This window comes from Typopeltis vanoorti, chromosome 25 (assembly GCF_054136105.1).
Source record: "Typopeltis vanoorti isolate ZY-2024b chromosome 25, IOZ_Tvanoo_1.0, whole genome shotgun sequence".
NCBI lineage: Eukaryota > Metazoa > Arthropoda > Arachnida > Uropygi > Thelyphonidae > Typopeltis > Typopeltis vanoorti.
The window spans coordinates 73,921,642-73,936,495 of NC_143573.1; the positions used below are offsets into that span (position 1 = coordinate 73,921,642).

Genomic DNA, 14,854 nt, shown 5'->3' on the forward strand with positions numbered 1-14,854 from the left:
TTGATACAGTAGCACGGAAAAAATCAACAAGTGCGGCTGTTTTCGAAATACAGGCACCTTCCATCCGGGACCTAAATATCTGGCTGCGGTCAAATCGGTTTACGTCGCCACGTTTTCCCATTACTGGCAAATGTTTACTGATTACGTGCAGAGATACGTGTGCCTATTTATAGTATCCGCACGTGACGTTGATATCATGTAGTGCTCCGTTATCGGGCTGAATATGTAAATCGGAGAAGGGGGGTGTTCCTAATGCAAATCTAACTCAATGTAAATCTACATTGTTTTACTATGATATAAGAATCTGCTTATAATACAAAAATGGAGTGTTGGGGCGAATACGGTTTGAATACATCAGTCTGTAGCGAGACAGTTTTCCAGTTTTTAGGTGCTTTTTCAAGATTAAGCATTATTCAAGTCCTTTGTCCGTCCCTTTCCCCGGTAGACCTAAGCCACTGGCTGGATAAATTTTAAAAAAATTGTATTTAGGAACTATACTAAATCTGCAATGTCATCTCAATTTTGTTTTAAATATTATTTGAAATCAGATCACTTCATATTTTATTTTATGATGCTCTCCGATGATTTCTGATTAAGTTATTAATATAAAATATATATCGTATTTTAAAATGCATTTATATTACATTTTTATTTTGTTTATTCTGCCTACTTTGTCGAAACAATTCTTTAAACATGGTGGATGCTGAGCCTTTAAAGAATTTCGTTTCCAAGACTTCGAACCTCTCTGAAACCTCTAGATACTTAGATATTTTGTATCGGGATCTCTTCGAAATATGGATGCAAATAACTTTCTGCTAATCCTTGCATATCGTGCTTATGCTTATCGAATTTTCAGATGTTTTAACTGAAAATCTACTAATCGAACTTGTCATTCATTATGACACTAAACATTTTAGTAGAAATTTTAAAACATAACATATTTTCCCTCACAAGAATGCGTGATATTATTTGTTATAGTATACCATTATGTGTTATCTGAGAGTTTTGTTAGCTGAATATTATTTAAACTATCTTGCGTCCAGGTTACATTTCTGTGGTTCTCATTACTGTAGTAAAACTCTGAAGAACTAAGTGCTCTTCTTTAAATAGTCAGTCCACCGACCGTAAATTTGAACTCGTGTTTATGTATACGATATAAAAATTCTTTCACTGTTTTACTTTTCCGTGTATCTTGATACTTTCGTTAACTATAAATTTAATTTTATATTATATCTTACCCTTTTTTTTAGTTATCTTAATTTGACCGATGTTATAAAATCACTCCCTTATTTTAAAAAGGGAATGGCTGAAAAATAATCAGTACTTAGAGCCTAAGGGCGAAAGCATCTACGATTACTTGGAGTTCGTGTGCATATAAAAATATTCAACACCAGATGGCTCATCTCTGTAAAGTTTCATATTTCCATTGTACTGTTCCTCCCGATAAAATCGAATTCTCTGCTTAACACTGGATGTTTTTTATATTCTATATATTGATGTTTTTCGGAAATGGACACATGTGGAAGAGGTGTCGTTTAGGTTCGAAATTCATGTATTTAATGTGGTCCTACATCCACATTATTTCCGAAACGAAGTGCAAAGATTTCATGTACTGGCTCTTTGTGGAAAGATATCCCCTAATAATGGGGCACTGCGGGTATTTAACAAAACTTTCAGCACCCTGACCATGAAAAAGGGTTCTAAGGGTGCTGACAGGGCCCTGATTATTTTTCAGCTATTCCGTTTTAAATTAAGGAAGTGATTTTATAACCGATCAAATTAAGAAAACTAAAAGAAGAATAAGATATAATATAAAATGTAATTTATAGTTAACGGAAGTATCGAGATACACGGAAAAGTAAAACTAAACGAATTTTTATATCGTATATATATATATATATATATATATATACACATACATACATAAACACGAGTTCAAATTTACAGTCAGTAAACTGACTATTTAAAGAAGAGCACAGTTCTTCAGCCAACTTTTGGTTTACCTTTTGAGATTTCTTAAAGAAAACCAATGAGAAAGCGTAAAGTGAAACTTCACCATTATAACAACTTCGGGTGAATGCATATGAATAGATATGAAACAATGAATTGCACATTTGCTAAATTCTACAGATAATTAAAAGGACACCGCCTGTATGCAGTGCCTTTTAACAAAAATGAAGCTGTACATGGGGAATCTGGACTGTGAACTTCCATCTTGTAGAAAACCAACAACACAGCATAAGATTTTTTACAGCCTTTTAATTCCCGTGAGCGGCTGCAATCTAAAATGTTTTACAGGACATCTGAGGAATGAGATAAGAACAGGTAATTGGGCGTAAAATCTTGAAATGGTAATGATGAAGGACATTGCATTGAAATTCGATTAATGTAATGATGCTTCCGTATCATAAAGTGGTGGGCATCTTACACTAGTAAACACCGATGTCATCTTCCAATTTTCTGACAAGATTGCCCAGTTGTACATGGATGTACCAATTACACTTGAGTATCTTCAACGTGTAGAGCTAAAACTCCAATATTTCTGCAGTGCCATTTTGTAATATGAATTCATCTTTTTCTTAACGTGTGTGTGTAAATTTTATTTTATTTATTTATTTTTAATTTAACTTATTCAAAGTATTTTATTTCCTTCTCATCCAATATAGCTTCCGATCGAAAGTTAAGTTACGGTATCGAATAATTTTGCAGTGATAAACTTCGTAGAATTATTAAGACTGTAAATTTAGAAGAAATCAGATCTGTCAGTCTAGTCTTCAGGTAATATTTGGAAACAGAAAACAGCTTTATAACCTCTATATTCAAAATGATCAAATAGGATGTCTCATGTATATGTAATTAACTTCTACTTAAAAAAAACATCAAATGTGTCATTACAAGCGTTACTGCATGGAATCTTCAAAATAATAAGTAGCCCAGTGCAGCTGAGCATACACAGCAGGCAGAAAGCTTAGGTGGACTTGGACCATTAGGAGCTTATTATCATCATCCTCATATTCCTGATATGTACCCTCATGGGGGGTTGTACAGAATGTTACATTTCTGTAGTAAAAATTTTCCTCCAAATTAAGCTGTTATCTGTCAGGATTCCAATATTGTCAGAGCTTATATTTCCATCTTCTAAGGCACTTCTTACTTTATCGAGGCATCTAGATTGTGGTCTTCCTCTGAGTCTTTATTACATAATCCTGGCATCAAACACCTGTTTTGATAATTTCTCCTCTCTCATTCTGTTTAAGTGAAGTTTCATCACCTGAGATTAGTTCAGCTAACACATTTCCAAATTCTGACAATGTCAAATTCTTTCCTAATATTCTCGTTTTAACACGATTCTGCCATTAATGTTATTAGTTCACCCACTCCCCAATTTTTCTCACAATTCTGATATCTATGGTCTTCAGTCGTAGATCACGTGTTTTATTTCTGACCTATTCCTCATATCCAGAAGTCAAAACTGATTGTAACACTGTCTTGTATATTACTAATTTAGTGTTGTGACTAATTTCTCTCATATTCCATATAAATGTATTCAGTTGGCTTCCTACTATATCAGCTTTGTTAATTCTATTGTCTATTTACACATGTAATTTGCCGAAATGATATATGGAATTAAATTTAATATGAAAAATATTAAATATTCAAAAGCTTACTGGGGCGCAAAAATCCCACTTATACCACTATTGATATTCATACTGAAAATTCACAGAATATATTACAGATGTATTTACAGAATATATTACAGCAATACCGCATTGGGTTTTGCATTTTCATTACAGTTAGTTATTTATATACGGCAGAAAGCAGTACATTTTAATTTCGACTATTTTCTGCAATTTATAATAAAAGCATATTAACTGAAAGGTATTCAATTTCACGAGAGGTTATTCTATCCTGGAAAGAGAGAAAAATGTTTTTAGAATGAAAATAAAGATGAAAAGCTACGAGGTTTGGTGAAATAGCTGTTATTAATAATAAATTTGCAGTTTATTAACTTAATAACCTAAATGCAGCATAAAAATGTATTCGGAATATTCCGAAGTCATTCTGATAAATCTGAATGTTAATAATACAGAAACAGTTAAGAGCATTCTCATGGAGAAAAAAACGAATCGGAAATTTTTTACTATATTAAAACGGAGCCCACCTTTTTTTCATCCAACCACGAATCACGAAAGATTGTAAACCTATAGTAGCGTGGTCTGGTAAGGATTTTTCTTTAATTTTTTCCCTCTCAGGTATAGCCTATTGAAGCGACTGAAACTCAGGCGAATAAAGAAAGTCAGTGATGAGCATTTAAATATATTTTGAATTAGATTTGAATTATTTGAATCAAATAAAATGGTTGAGTTGAACGATTTATTTATTTATTTATTTTTTAATTTCGAAACAGCAGTTCGTGTGGACACGAGATGCATACTTTTTTTTTTAAAGAAAACTACAAAATCACATTTATCTTTAAATAATTGAAGAAGATAGTTATATCTTGTTTTGCTGAGTAAAGTCTAAAAATCGCATGCATCCTTTATTACGAATTTTATCTGTCCAGCTACCCTTATCACCAACTTGGCACTTGGCATGTCAGTCTTGCCGAATACTTTAAATATTATATTTTAAATTATATTTTATATTTATTTAGGAATTTCATGCTATTGGGTTTTGCATTCTTACTACTATGTAATTACTTAAATTTAGAAGTACGTGTAATTTTTCCATTGGTTAAAGTAATTTCTATAACTTTAATATTTAAAATCAATTTTGACATTATGAAATAAGAAAACATACGAAAGATAATTACTTAAATTAAGGGGATATTAAATCCCACATAGTTTTAAAACCGAATAAGAAACTCAAAGATTGGAATCAGAGAGTTTCATTGCCGAAATGAAGCTTATTAGCTCTTTATACTTAAGTATACGAAAGATAATTTTAATAAATAAGTTGGTAAAATAAATAACCTGATCCGCTTAGCTAAGTCAGTGGCTTCTGCTTTCCAACATGGTTGTAGATTCTAATCTAGCTATGGATGTTTGCATATGGTCCTGTAAGTGGTACAAGATCACCACCCTGATTATTTAGAGACATTAAGCGGCTTGATAAAAAAAAAGTATTTCTAACTTTTATCCCATCCATATTTCAAATGTCCAATAACCTTAGAACTTTTCTTCTATGTGATTATAATAAATAAATAAAACCTACAAGTCTCATTTAAGTATTTCAAGAACTAATTGGCTACATCACTGCGCGTCCTTGGGCCCTGCTATATAGAAGACAAGCTGTACAATAGTTACGCGTAGCTGGAAGGTACTTCTGCTGTGATGAGAAACGGTATTCTAAGGGGAAAATATCTCCATGCTAATAATGCATATATTTTAAATTAGTAAAAATTTAGAATTTCCTGAGGAATGATAAGTAATACTTAATATAGAATTTTGAGATGAAGCACAGATCTTGATTGATGTATTGATGTGGATCAATTAATAATGTATACACCATATTTAATTATAGAGTGAAAATGTCAATTTTGGATTTAAAAAAAATATTGCAGAGAAAATACAGTCATTGATCAGCCAGCTTAAATTGCACAGTTATCATTTGAAAGCTGGCTTTATTATTAGAAATTTTAATGGATATTTTCAAATGAAATATCAGATGAAAAAATCCAGTTGAAGTGATTTTCATCACAACGTTATAAACTAATCAAAAACATTTACATGTTTATCAATTTTAGGGAATCTTTTTATGCAAAATGTAAATATCGATTAATTACGAACCAACTTTAAAATTATTAATATCATGTCTTTATTTCATTAAAAAAATGGTCTCTTTTTCATACTGGTGGCAGCAAGAACAAAAGTACAAGTTTCGTCATACTAATACCAAAATTAACACTTTTGTTATGACAATAAAATTCAAATTCATGAAATGGAGAATTCTTCAAATTATATATATATACACTTAATATAGCTACAACCATATATTATATGGTTGTAGATTATACACACCTCATTTGGTTGAATATTGCCTGCGATCATTTATATATAATGAAAATAATCATTAAATATAAATATATTCTTTAATTCAAATATATGCAAAAAACTGCATTCAAAAACTTTATGTACTTCGCATGTTATCATGAAACTAATATCTTAAAACGAGGCTTCAGACTATAAAAACTTAACTGGTTATAGTTTATCAAGTATATTTACATACGATGGGAAATATCGTATGTAAATATACTTGATAAACATTAATTAGCATGCATATTGTTATGCTGCAGTATTTGATTCTAGCATTCCTTAGACGGCAGTAATCTATCTAGTTTGTTTTCGTTGTAAGTAAATCTTCGCTGCTAATTTTCTTCTATATGGATGCATAACTACTCGTTATAGATGTAAAATTTATTTCTGAACTTATAAAATAAATTTCAAGGAATCCGTTTGCACACATACAATCAGAAAATATGACGTTACGTTCCCATAAACCCTACGCCGAAGGTAGTGCATTCAGGCGCGCGCCGCATTTGACCAACGGAAGTTAGGCCTACCTGTCTGTCCCTTTCCTAGGGTCTTCTCCAGCCTGTATGGCCCCACGTACTGGTAGTGATGGATGTCCGGGGGCGTGGAGCGATGAGATGACATCGTAGCCCACTAAGATATCCTCCGAACACACTAAATACGAAGCACTAACGTTATTTCAGCGTCCGTGTACATTCCGGCGACCGTAATATCCTTCTTGGGTTCGCCATGTTAGACCAGAGGCAGACGGTCGAGCTGCTAACAAATCCGGGTACTTTCTGGTGAGGGTGCGCGCGCTTTGCTGCTGATGATGATGGCGTTCGTGTTCGGCTATGGACCCAGAAATGGGATAGATGTAGTAGTATTGATCGATTAGCGAGCGCATGCGCAGTTCGAATACCTATCGAGTAGGCCACAGCTAAAACCAGGTAAGCTTTTGAAGCTCGACACAAAACTAGATGACGTAAACAGTGAAATGTTCATTTGCAGACCACCAGGTGTCGATATTTATGTAGTAAACAATAGCAACCAAGTAAATGTGCTTTTATTTTTCATGCGCAGTATAGAACACGAATGGAGTTAAGTAGTGACCTTAGTATGTTCACTGTAGGTACCAAGAATGAATATTTAAGAATTGAAATAGAGGAATGGAAGCCTTTTCTCATACTTGTAACAAAAGATATTTAATTCAATATTTGTTATGATTATAATTAATGAACTTAGGAATAGATGATGAATATAGAGAGTTTTGTAGCTTTAAGCTTAAATAGAAATAAATTAAGTGAGATATTCACCATTGAATATTTCATCTATTTATTTCTGCAGGTTTTCTGTGGATTATGTAATCATCTTATTTTCGTTATTAGAACATAGTCACCTTTCTTCTCTTAATCCTTAATAAATATTTTATAGAAAAAAATATGGTAGGGATCTATTAAAATAAGCTGCCATTAAAACGTTCTTTAAAATAATTGGAGCAGCTGAGACATAAGCAATGTGGCAGAAAATAGTCACCTATCAACAGACCTATCTTCAAAAGTCCCACATTTATTATCAAATTAGATTTGTAAAATACCAATTCAGGTTCAGCAGAATTCAGTGGACACGAACTGTCTTAAAGATATTTGGACATTTCTCCATGTATATGTAATTGATGACTGCAAGGTTTATAAATAATAAAGGCAGTTTCATAACTGGGAAGAAAAGGATAAGGCAGAAAGTATTCACTGTAGTTTTACATGTTTTCCGATAGTCCCGTTATTACTGAATGCACTCTAAACCATGAACACGATACTTCATTACTATTTAATTCAGGTGCTTGACCTTAACGCCTGAGTTCAATCGCTGAAACAGATGCATTAACACAGCCGTTATGCAAACTAAAAGTGCCAAAGAACGTCAGTAGTGATTCGCATTTCTTTAGATGCAAGTAGAGAAAGCATTTGAGTTAAAAAAAAAAAAAAGAAAAAAAAAAGAGGAAAATCTAAGCCATAAAGTCAGTATATTACGTGTGTAAAGGCCCAATTACACCCGAAGTAACTATAGCCTCAGTTGCGTTGGCTGCAAATCCAACCGATTGGTTGGATTTACTAGTTTATTTCGCGGAAAAAACTCTACTATCTCTGTATGAAAATTCATTGAAGACACACCATAGAACAATGAGTGTCTTTGGATTCAGCAAAATGTATAATAGTACACACAGCTGGAAAAGTGTCTCTGACGAAGATGATCACGGTTCCGTCTACATCAACAGTAACAGAAAAAGTGCGTGGACATCGAAGAAAAGGCCTACGTGCTTATTAACAATAGGAAGGTAACTGTCAGCGAATTAGAAAACTAATTGCCTATTAGGCTCTCGATTCTTTGGATGAAGTCATTTACAATACACTTCACTTGCATTATATAACGCTTGTGTACGTTCTCAAACAAATTGCGGATGAACAAAGGAAAAATGTTTGGAGGTTTGTAACATCTTTTAAACCGATATTGTGAGAAGTAAGGACGTCTTCCTGAGGCGCATAGATCCTTGTGACGAAATATAGATCCACTATACGATATGGAGAACAAATAGCTTAATTTGGAATGGAATCAGCAGGAGAATTGGGATTGACAAGGACCAATCCTTAACGAGGAAAGGAATAAGACAGCAAACCATGTACGAATTATAATGAGATGATTCGTGATAAACTGGAACTAGTGATTTAGAGTAAATGCTAAGCTACTGCTACTTTCACAAATTGTTGCTGTATGAAAATATCTCTCTCCATACCTCTGTCCAAATTGTGGGAAAATATTCCTACAATGATCACAAATTAATTGGTGGTCCCCAGTTTGCAAAAAAAAAAATAAAATAAAATAAAAATAAAATAAAATAAAATTGACTGCTGATGATACCCCATTATCTTTTGTTGATATAGAATAGGCACAAAGCAGAAAAAATCCCTATGAGAAAGTGTTTAACGGGATTGCTCTTTTCTGGCATCAAACATTTGAGAGGTTTTTTGATTTGGTAAACCACTCCAAATCCGAGAACAGTATTGTAAAGTTCGGCGGATTTGGGATTTGTATAAGACTAGAGCCCATTGAGGTAAGAAAATGTTTTTTATTGGAAAAGGATGCTATTATCAAAGATACACAGGTTTAGTAAGATTACAGATAGTGAGATATTTCTTGTGAAAAATACGACAGGGTTATGTGTTGATAGAAGTGAAGTTCACAAGGTTGTCTTTACTTAACTGTATGTTGATAAGAAGGTCACTGTTTAAGGCATTGACCGTGGAAGGTCTTGAAAAGTATGCATCTGAAAAGAGGAAACCATCCGCTATGAAGCTCAGCGAACGGCTAAAACCTCGATCCAACTGCAAACAACTTAAGACAAACTAGAAAATTATATTGTAATAAAGATCTCTGTGTAAATCTCGATCATACTCGTATGTTCTAAAAATTTCAACCGAAAATATGCGAACTTATTCAAACTTTTCTATGTTGTGGCTAGAAGGTCCTGAGTGAATTTTGTAAGAATCTACCCGTGATCAAGTTTTAATTGGTAAGTTTCAAAGAAATAAAGTTGGCTTTTTTTGTCACTCCTGCCCTCGAATGTTTGTAAACCTATAGTATATTAATGGAATAGGTGAGCTAAAGTTTTGTTTTTACATAATCTGTAAATCCTGCTCTACAAACCAAACATGAAGCTTTTCAAACTACTTCAGACCATTTCACATTATCAGTGGTCGTTGCTGTCCATTATTTTCGAGAGACTCCAAGTGAGAGTACAGAGTGATTGATGACTGACTTTTATCTCCCTGTTTGGAACAAGTTGTAGGCTTCCATTCTGTAGCGTATATGTCTTACGGGCATGATAGACTGTACACAACATATGTGAGCTTTTATTCTAGAACACAACTGGGCGATACCATCAATCAGGACTAGAAGATTTGGTGGTGTCAAAACTGTTCAGAATTCTTCTGTTTTTATGGCAACATTAAGGAAGCATGTCAAAAGCTGTTCTTGGCATGTATATAATGAAAAGTAATTTGTTTGGGTAATTTATGCATGAATTTTTTTATTCATTAATATGGCATTTCACTCTGCAATTAAGGAAAAAACCGTTCGCAAGCATTTGCTGCATCCACACTTGCATCGCTTATCCCATCGAAAATGGATACAGATTTGTTGGACCTGATTACACATCAGTAAAGTGTCGTATTGTCTACCATGGTTGCTGTTCGGCTTATGTGTGCGGCTTCCTTTCTAGAGAAACTGAAAACTGATGCTCTTTAGATTTTGCACTATGCTAACATGAACTCAGCTATAGACTTTAAATTCCTGGTAGATACATTCCATATGGAGACTTCCGTGGCACCTTATTCACTCAGTTCTTAGCTTGGATCGTCTTATGCATACTTTGGTTGAGATGACCCCCCCCCTTCCCTCAGTTCTAAGAAAGCAATGAACAGACATAATGCACGTGCCTCATTTCTTATTTGTTTCTGCTTTGATTCTGAATAACAATAGCCAAGAGTAGCTTCCTTTATAACTGTAGGCTTTGCTTCCTTTTCCTGGCCAAGCATTTTTGCCATGTAAAACTGCATGCACACGTCAGTAGACATATCGACTGACGTTGAGACAATATTTGTTCTCATAACTTATAATTGCCTTTCATCTGTGTAACTAGTGAAATTACAACGAGACTACACAAGCCTTTAAGAGGCGATTTGAGAGCATCAAGCAATAAAATTAAGATATATCATGTAGTAAATTTAAATACCAATTCATTATTTCAAATCAGAATGGCTTGACCGTACTTTAAGCAATAATCCTTTCTGCTTTTCCAAGTAAAGATTTCTGAAAATTGGTTTTGATCAATATTCAGGTACTGGTTTCAAGGTTCATTTTAAAAGCTGTTTTTTTTTTCCCTGGGACACTGAACAAAATTCTTTCTACAACGCGAGTTCAGTATAGACTTTCATTCTTCTGGAGGCAATCAGACATTCGCTCTTGTTGTATAAACTATAACACACACACACACACACACTACGTTAACAAAAGTATTTGGACACCTAGTTGTGGTAAAAAAAATGGATTTTAATTACATCTGGTATTGAGTGGGACGGCCTAAATGACAGCAATTACCCTTCGGTGAATGCTTTCAACCAATTTCTGATACGTCGCAACAGGAATGTTCTTCCATTCTTCGCGCAAAGCTCCCCTATTGTTGATGCTTATGACGGCCGTTGTGGTCTGGAGCGAATTTGGCGTTCTAATTCTTCCCAAAGATGTTCGATGGGATTGAGGTCTGGCTCTGAGCCGGCCTGTCCAACACTTAACGTAGTTTTGTGGAAACCAGTCTCGGAAACGGAGTGCAGAATGGCATGGGGCACTGTTGTACTCAAACATGCAAGGGTCACTGCTGAAGTATTTCCACAACGTCAAAAGCATGGAGTTATCCAGGATGTCCAGGTAGCCATCAGCCGTCATGGTTTTGGGCACGTCCCAATGGACCAAGTTCTATTCAACTGAAACACCCTCATACCATTGCCGAGCCTCAAACAAACTTGATAGTTGAAATGATGCTGTCCTGCAGGAACTGTTCCCCGGGTATCTCCATATTCAAATACGACCATCAGAGTGAAACATTTGGAAGCAGTCGTCGTTTGGCGTTGAGAGGGAGTGATGTGTAGCTTGTTCGTAGCATCTCTACCGTGGTAACTTAAGGCATGCACCTCGCTGTGGAAAGTTCTAGTGATGATAGAAGTCCCTGTAGTATTTTTCGGGTTGACTGCGAGGTCAGCCACTGATGACGTGCGGGATGCTCGAACATTCCGAGACTGAGCTCGTCGATCTCGGTCAGTGACCTACCAGGGCGTTTTCCTGACCATCAACTTTCTATCTACGAAACATAAGCAACGATGGATTTCGATATACTAGGACGGGTAGCAATGTCATGGACAGAAAGACCACTAATGTGACACCCAACTACCACCCCACGTTGGAATTCTGTTAGTTCAGCCGAACATGCCATCTTGATATCGAGTATAGTGTAAAACATGCAGCACATCCCGTCTTTTATTACCAGATTTACGCAGACACTCCCCGAATATTTGCATGACATGTAAGGTGTCCAAATACTTTTGTCAATATAGTGTATATATATATATAAGATTCCCCAATTGGCTAAGAATCCTGTCTAGGGTACGTAGAATTTTTATCAGGACTTTTCAACTGAAGGTGAGTTAACAGCCCTCGGGGTAAAAAACGAGTTTTTCACCCAGCAAAACAGACTAACCAACCATTAAGAATACATGTACAGACATAACACAGGCCTCATAGCCTGAGTTGCACGGACTGTAAATCCAAAATAACCTAACCAAAACAATTGTCTAACATCTAGCCTATGCATTGTGTTAAATACACAATAAATTTACAACCTTTCTTGAGTGTAATGCGCGCGCTTGCACACACACAATGCTATTTTTCGAAACAAAGAGCAACATGCATTAATTTACAGGTATTTAAATATCTTCATTCAAAAATATGTCTTTGTACAGCGATCGCATCATATTATAGATATAATATTATGCGATAGATGGCGTTGGTATAGTGGCGGTCAGTTGTAGAGCAGGTGCCCTCCCTCGATGAGTCTTTGGACTCCCTGGAGGTGTCTAATAATAATAATAACTACATCATATAATAATCCTTAACGAATTCAAGAAAAATTGAAACCTTAATTTCAGGATCAGTTTGGTAATATCGCCTGCTAGATTGCAAAATGAACTGTGATGCTGTTGTCTCACTCGCTCAGGAATTGGTCCCTTTTATTCCAGTGTTGATGGAAGTGGTCGAAGATCTTATTCTCACCTATCGTGATGATGCCCATGGACGATTTCGCACTTGTGTTAAGGCTCGAAGTTGGTTTTATTGTCAGAGAAGGCAATGTTTTGCAGGTGAGCCATATATATCAGTGGCGTCGTGTGCCCATTTAGGTTGGATGTGCTTTTGTATGGCTTACGAGGGTGGTCTGAAATATTCTCGGCTTCGACCAATGATAACAACACTATCCGGAAGATTTTTTTCATCTACGTTGACACATCTGTCACAAGCATCCATGTGAAATTGCACATTCTATCAAGTAGTTTGTTTTATACAGCTGTCTGGAGCAAGCGTGTTGTCTGTATCCCTTGAAATGGATAAAATTGAGTATCGTGCGGTTATAAAATTCTTTGTAAAAGAAGGTTTAACGCCAAAAGAAATTCATTCGAGGTTCATAAAAGTTTACGGGCAATCTTTTCCTTCGTTTTCGACAATTAAGGAATTGGCTGCCGAGTTTAAACGTGGCCGTATGCCAGCCTTGAAGATGATCCACGTGAAGGATGTCTAAAAAGTGTAACAACACCAGAAATCATTGTGAAGTGCACGATATGGTACTGGATGACCGGCGAGTCAAAGTGCGTGAAATTGCTGAGACTATAGGCATTTCAAAATAACGTGTAGGATATATTTTGCATGAAGAATTGCAAATGAAAAAGCTTTGCGCAAGATGGGTGCACCCATCTTGAATAATGCTTGGTTCTGTAAAAATTTCTGACCAGTGCTTGGAGAGTTTTAACAAGAATAAAACTGATTTTGGAGTCGATTTATTACTATGGATGAGACTTGGATTCACCATTACACACCAGAATCCAAACAACGGTCAAAATAGTGGACAGAAGTCGGTTGTTCAGCGCCAAAGAAGACAAAGTCGGTTTCATCAGCAGGAAAGGTCATGGCGTCGGTGTTTTGGGATGCTAAAGGCATTTTGCTTATTAATTATCTTGAAAAGGGTAAAACAATAATCGGGGAAAGGAGAAAGGCTGAAGTAACTAGTTTTTCTTATTTATACACAAGTTCTAACCTCCTTCGGCTATTATCATACAATCTGCGAAAGCTCTGACAGCAAACGGGCCATTCAGTAGATGTTCAACATTATTTCTTATTGAAAATATGAAAATAATTGGAAACAAGTTATGAATTATTTAAAGAAAATTACTTGTCTATATAGGTGTTCTAAACCCGTCAGTTCACACTTTACGCAATCAAAAAAAAAAAAAAAAACTCGGAATACAACAGCAACTCATGACAAATGTCAATGCTCAGTTGGATTGCTTGACACAATAACCAATCATAGCCACTGATTTCTGGTGAGCTATTGTCTCAGCGCACTCCCTGCCTCACGTTCTGGGCGGTTTAAACCACTATACCGCTAAAATTTGACACGCTGTGCCATCTGTACGTCTGTTCAAATGACTCTCAAAGGAATATGTATTTGTGACCGCACACCCGAGTTATTAACTCGAATGTGATGCAGTGTTTACGCGTCGAAAAGTATCCTTTTCATGAAGCATTAGTATATTGTGTTTAATTTTAGGAATCTAGTGAAGCTAGGAAACAATAAGGAGAGTCTTTAACGGGAAGAAATCCAAAATTATAATATCGGTGATGTTGCTATTAGATGTGCACCTCACACACACACACACATTTTATATTAATCCCACACACGCGAGGTCGCGAAACCTATAACACAAGCTTACGCAAGTATTTAGAGAGAGAGAGAGAGAGAGAATGAATCTGTTAAGAAATCTCTGTATTGAGGAGCTGGGATTGTATTCATGGGGGGAAAACCTCCTTCCCAATGGCATGGGAAGGAGGCTTTTCAGAAGAGTAGAGGTAGATGGCATGAAGGAAAAGAATGAAAATTGGTTTAGTAGTATGTAGATGAATTGCATATGGATGCTCATGTCCTTATATGATTAGAAGAAAAATTAGGCCTGAGGAAAAGGGAATGT

General features: G+C 35.4%; 1 protein-coding gene across 1 annotated transcript in view; it reads right to left on the reverse strand.

Moving 5' to 3' along the window:
• Positions 1–338: 338 nt before the first annotated feature.
• Positions 339–14,854, reverse strand: part of LOC150092852 (chromatin remodeling regulator CECR2-like) — a 342,076-nt gene continuing 327,560 nt past the window's right edge. Inside the window, exon 14 of the mRNA XM_090414404.1 lies at positions 339–459. Coding sequence (XP_090270530.1) covers positions 410–459 — 50 coding nt within the window. The 3' untranslated portion in view covers positions 339–409. The remainder of the gene's footprint in view (positions 460–14,854) is intronic.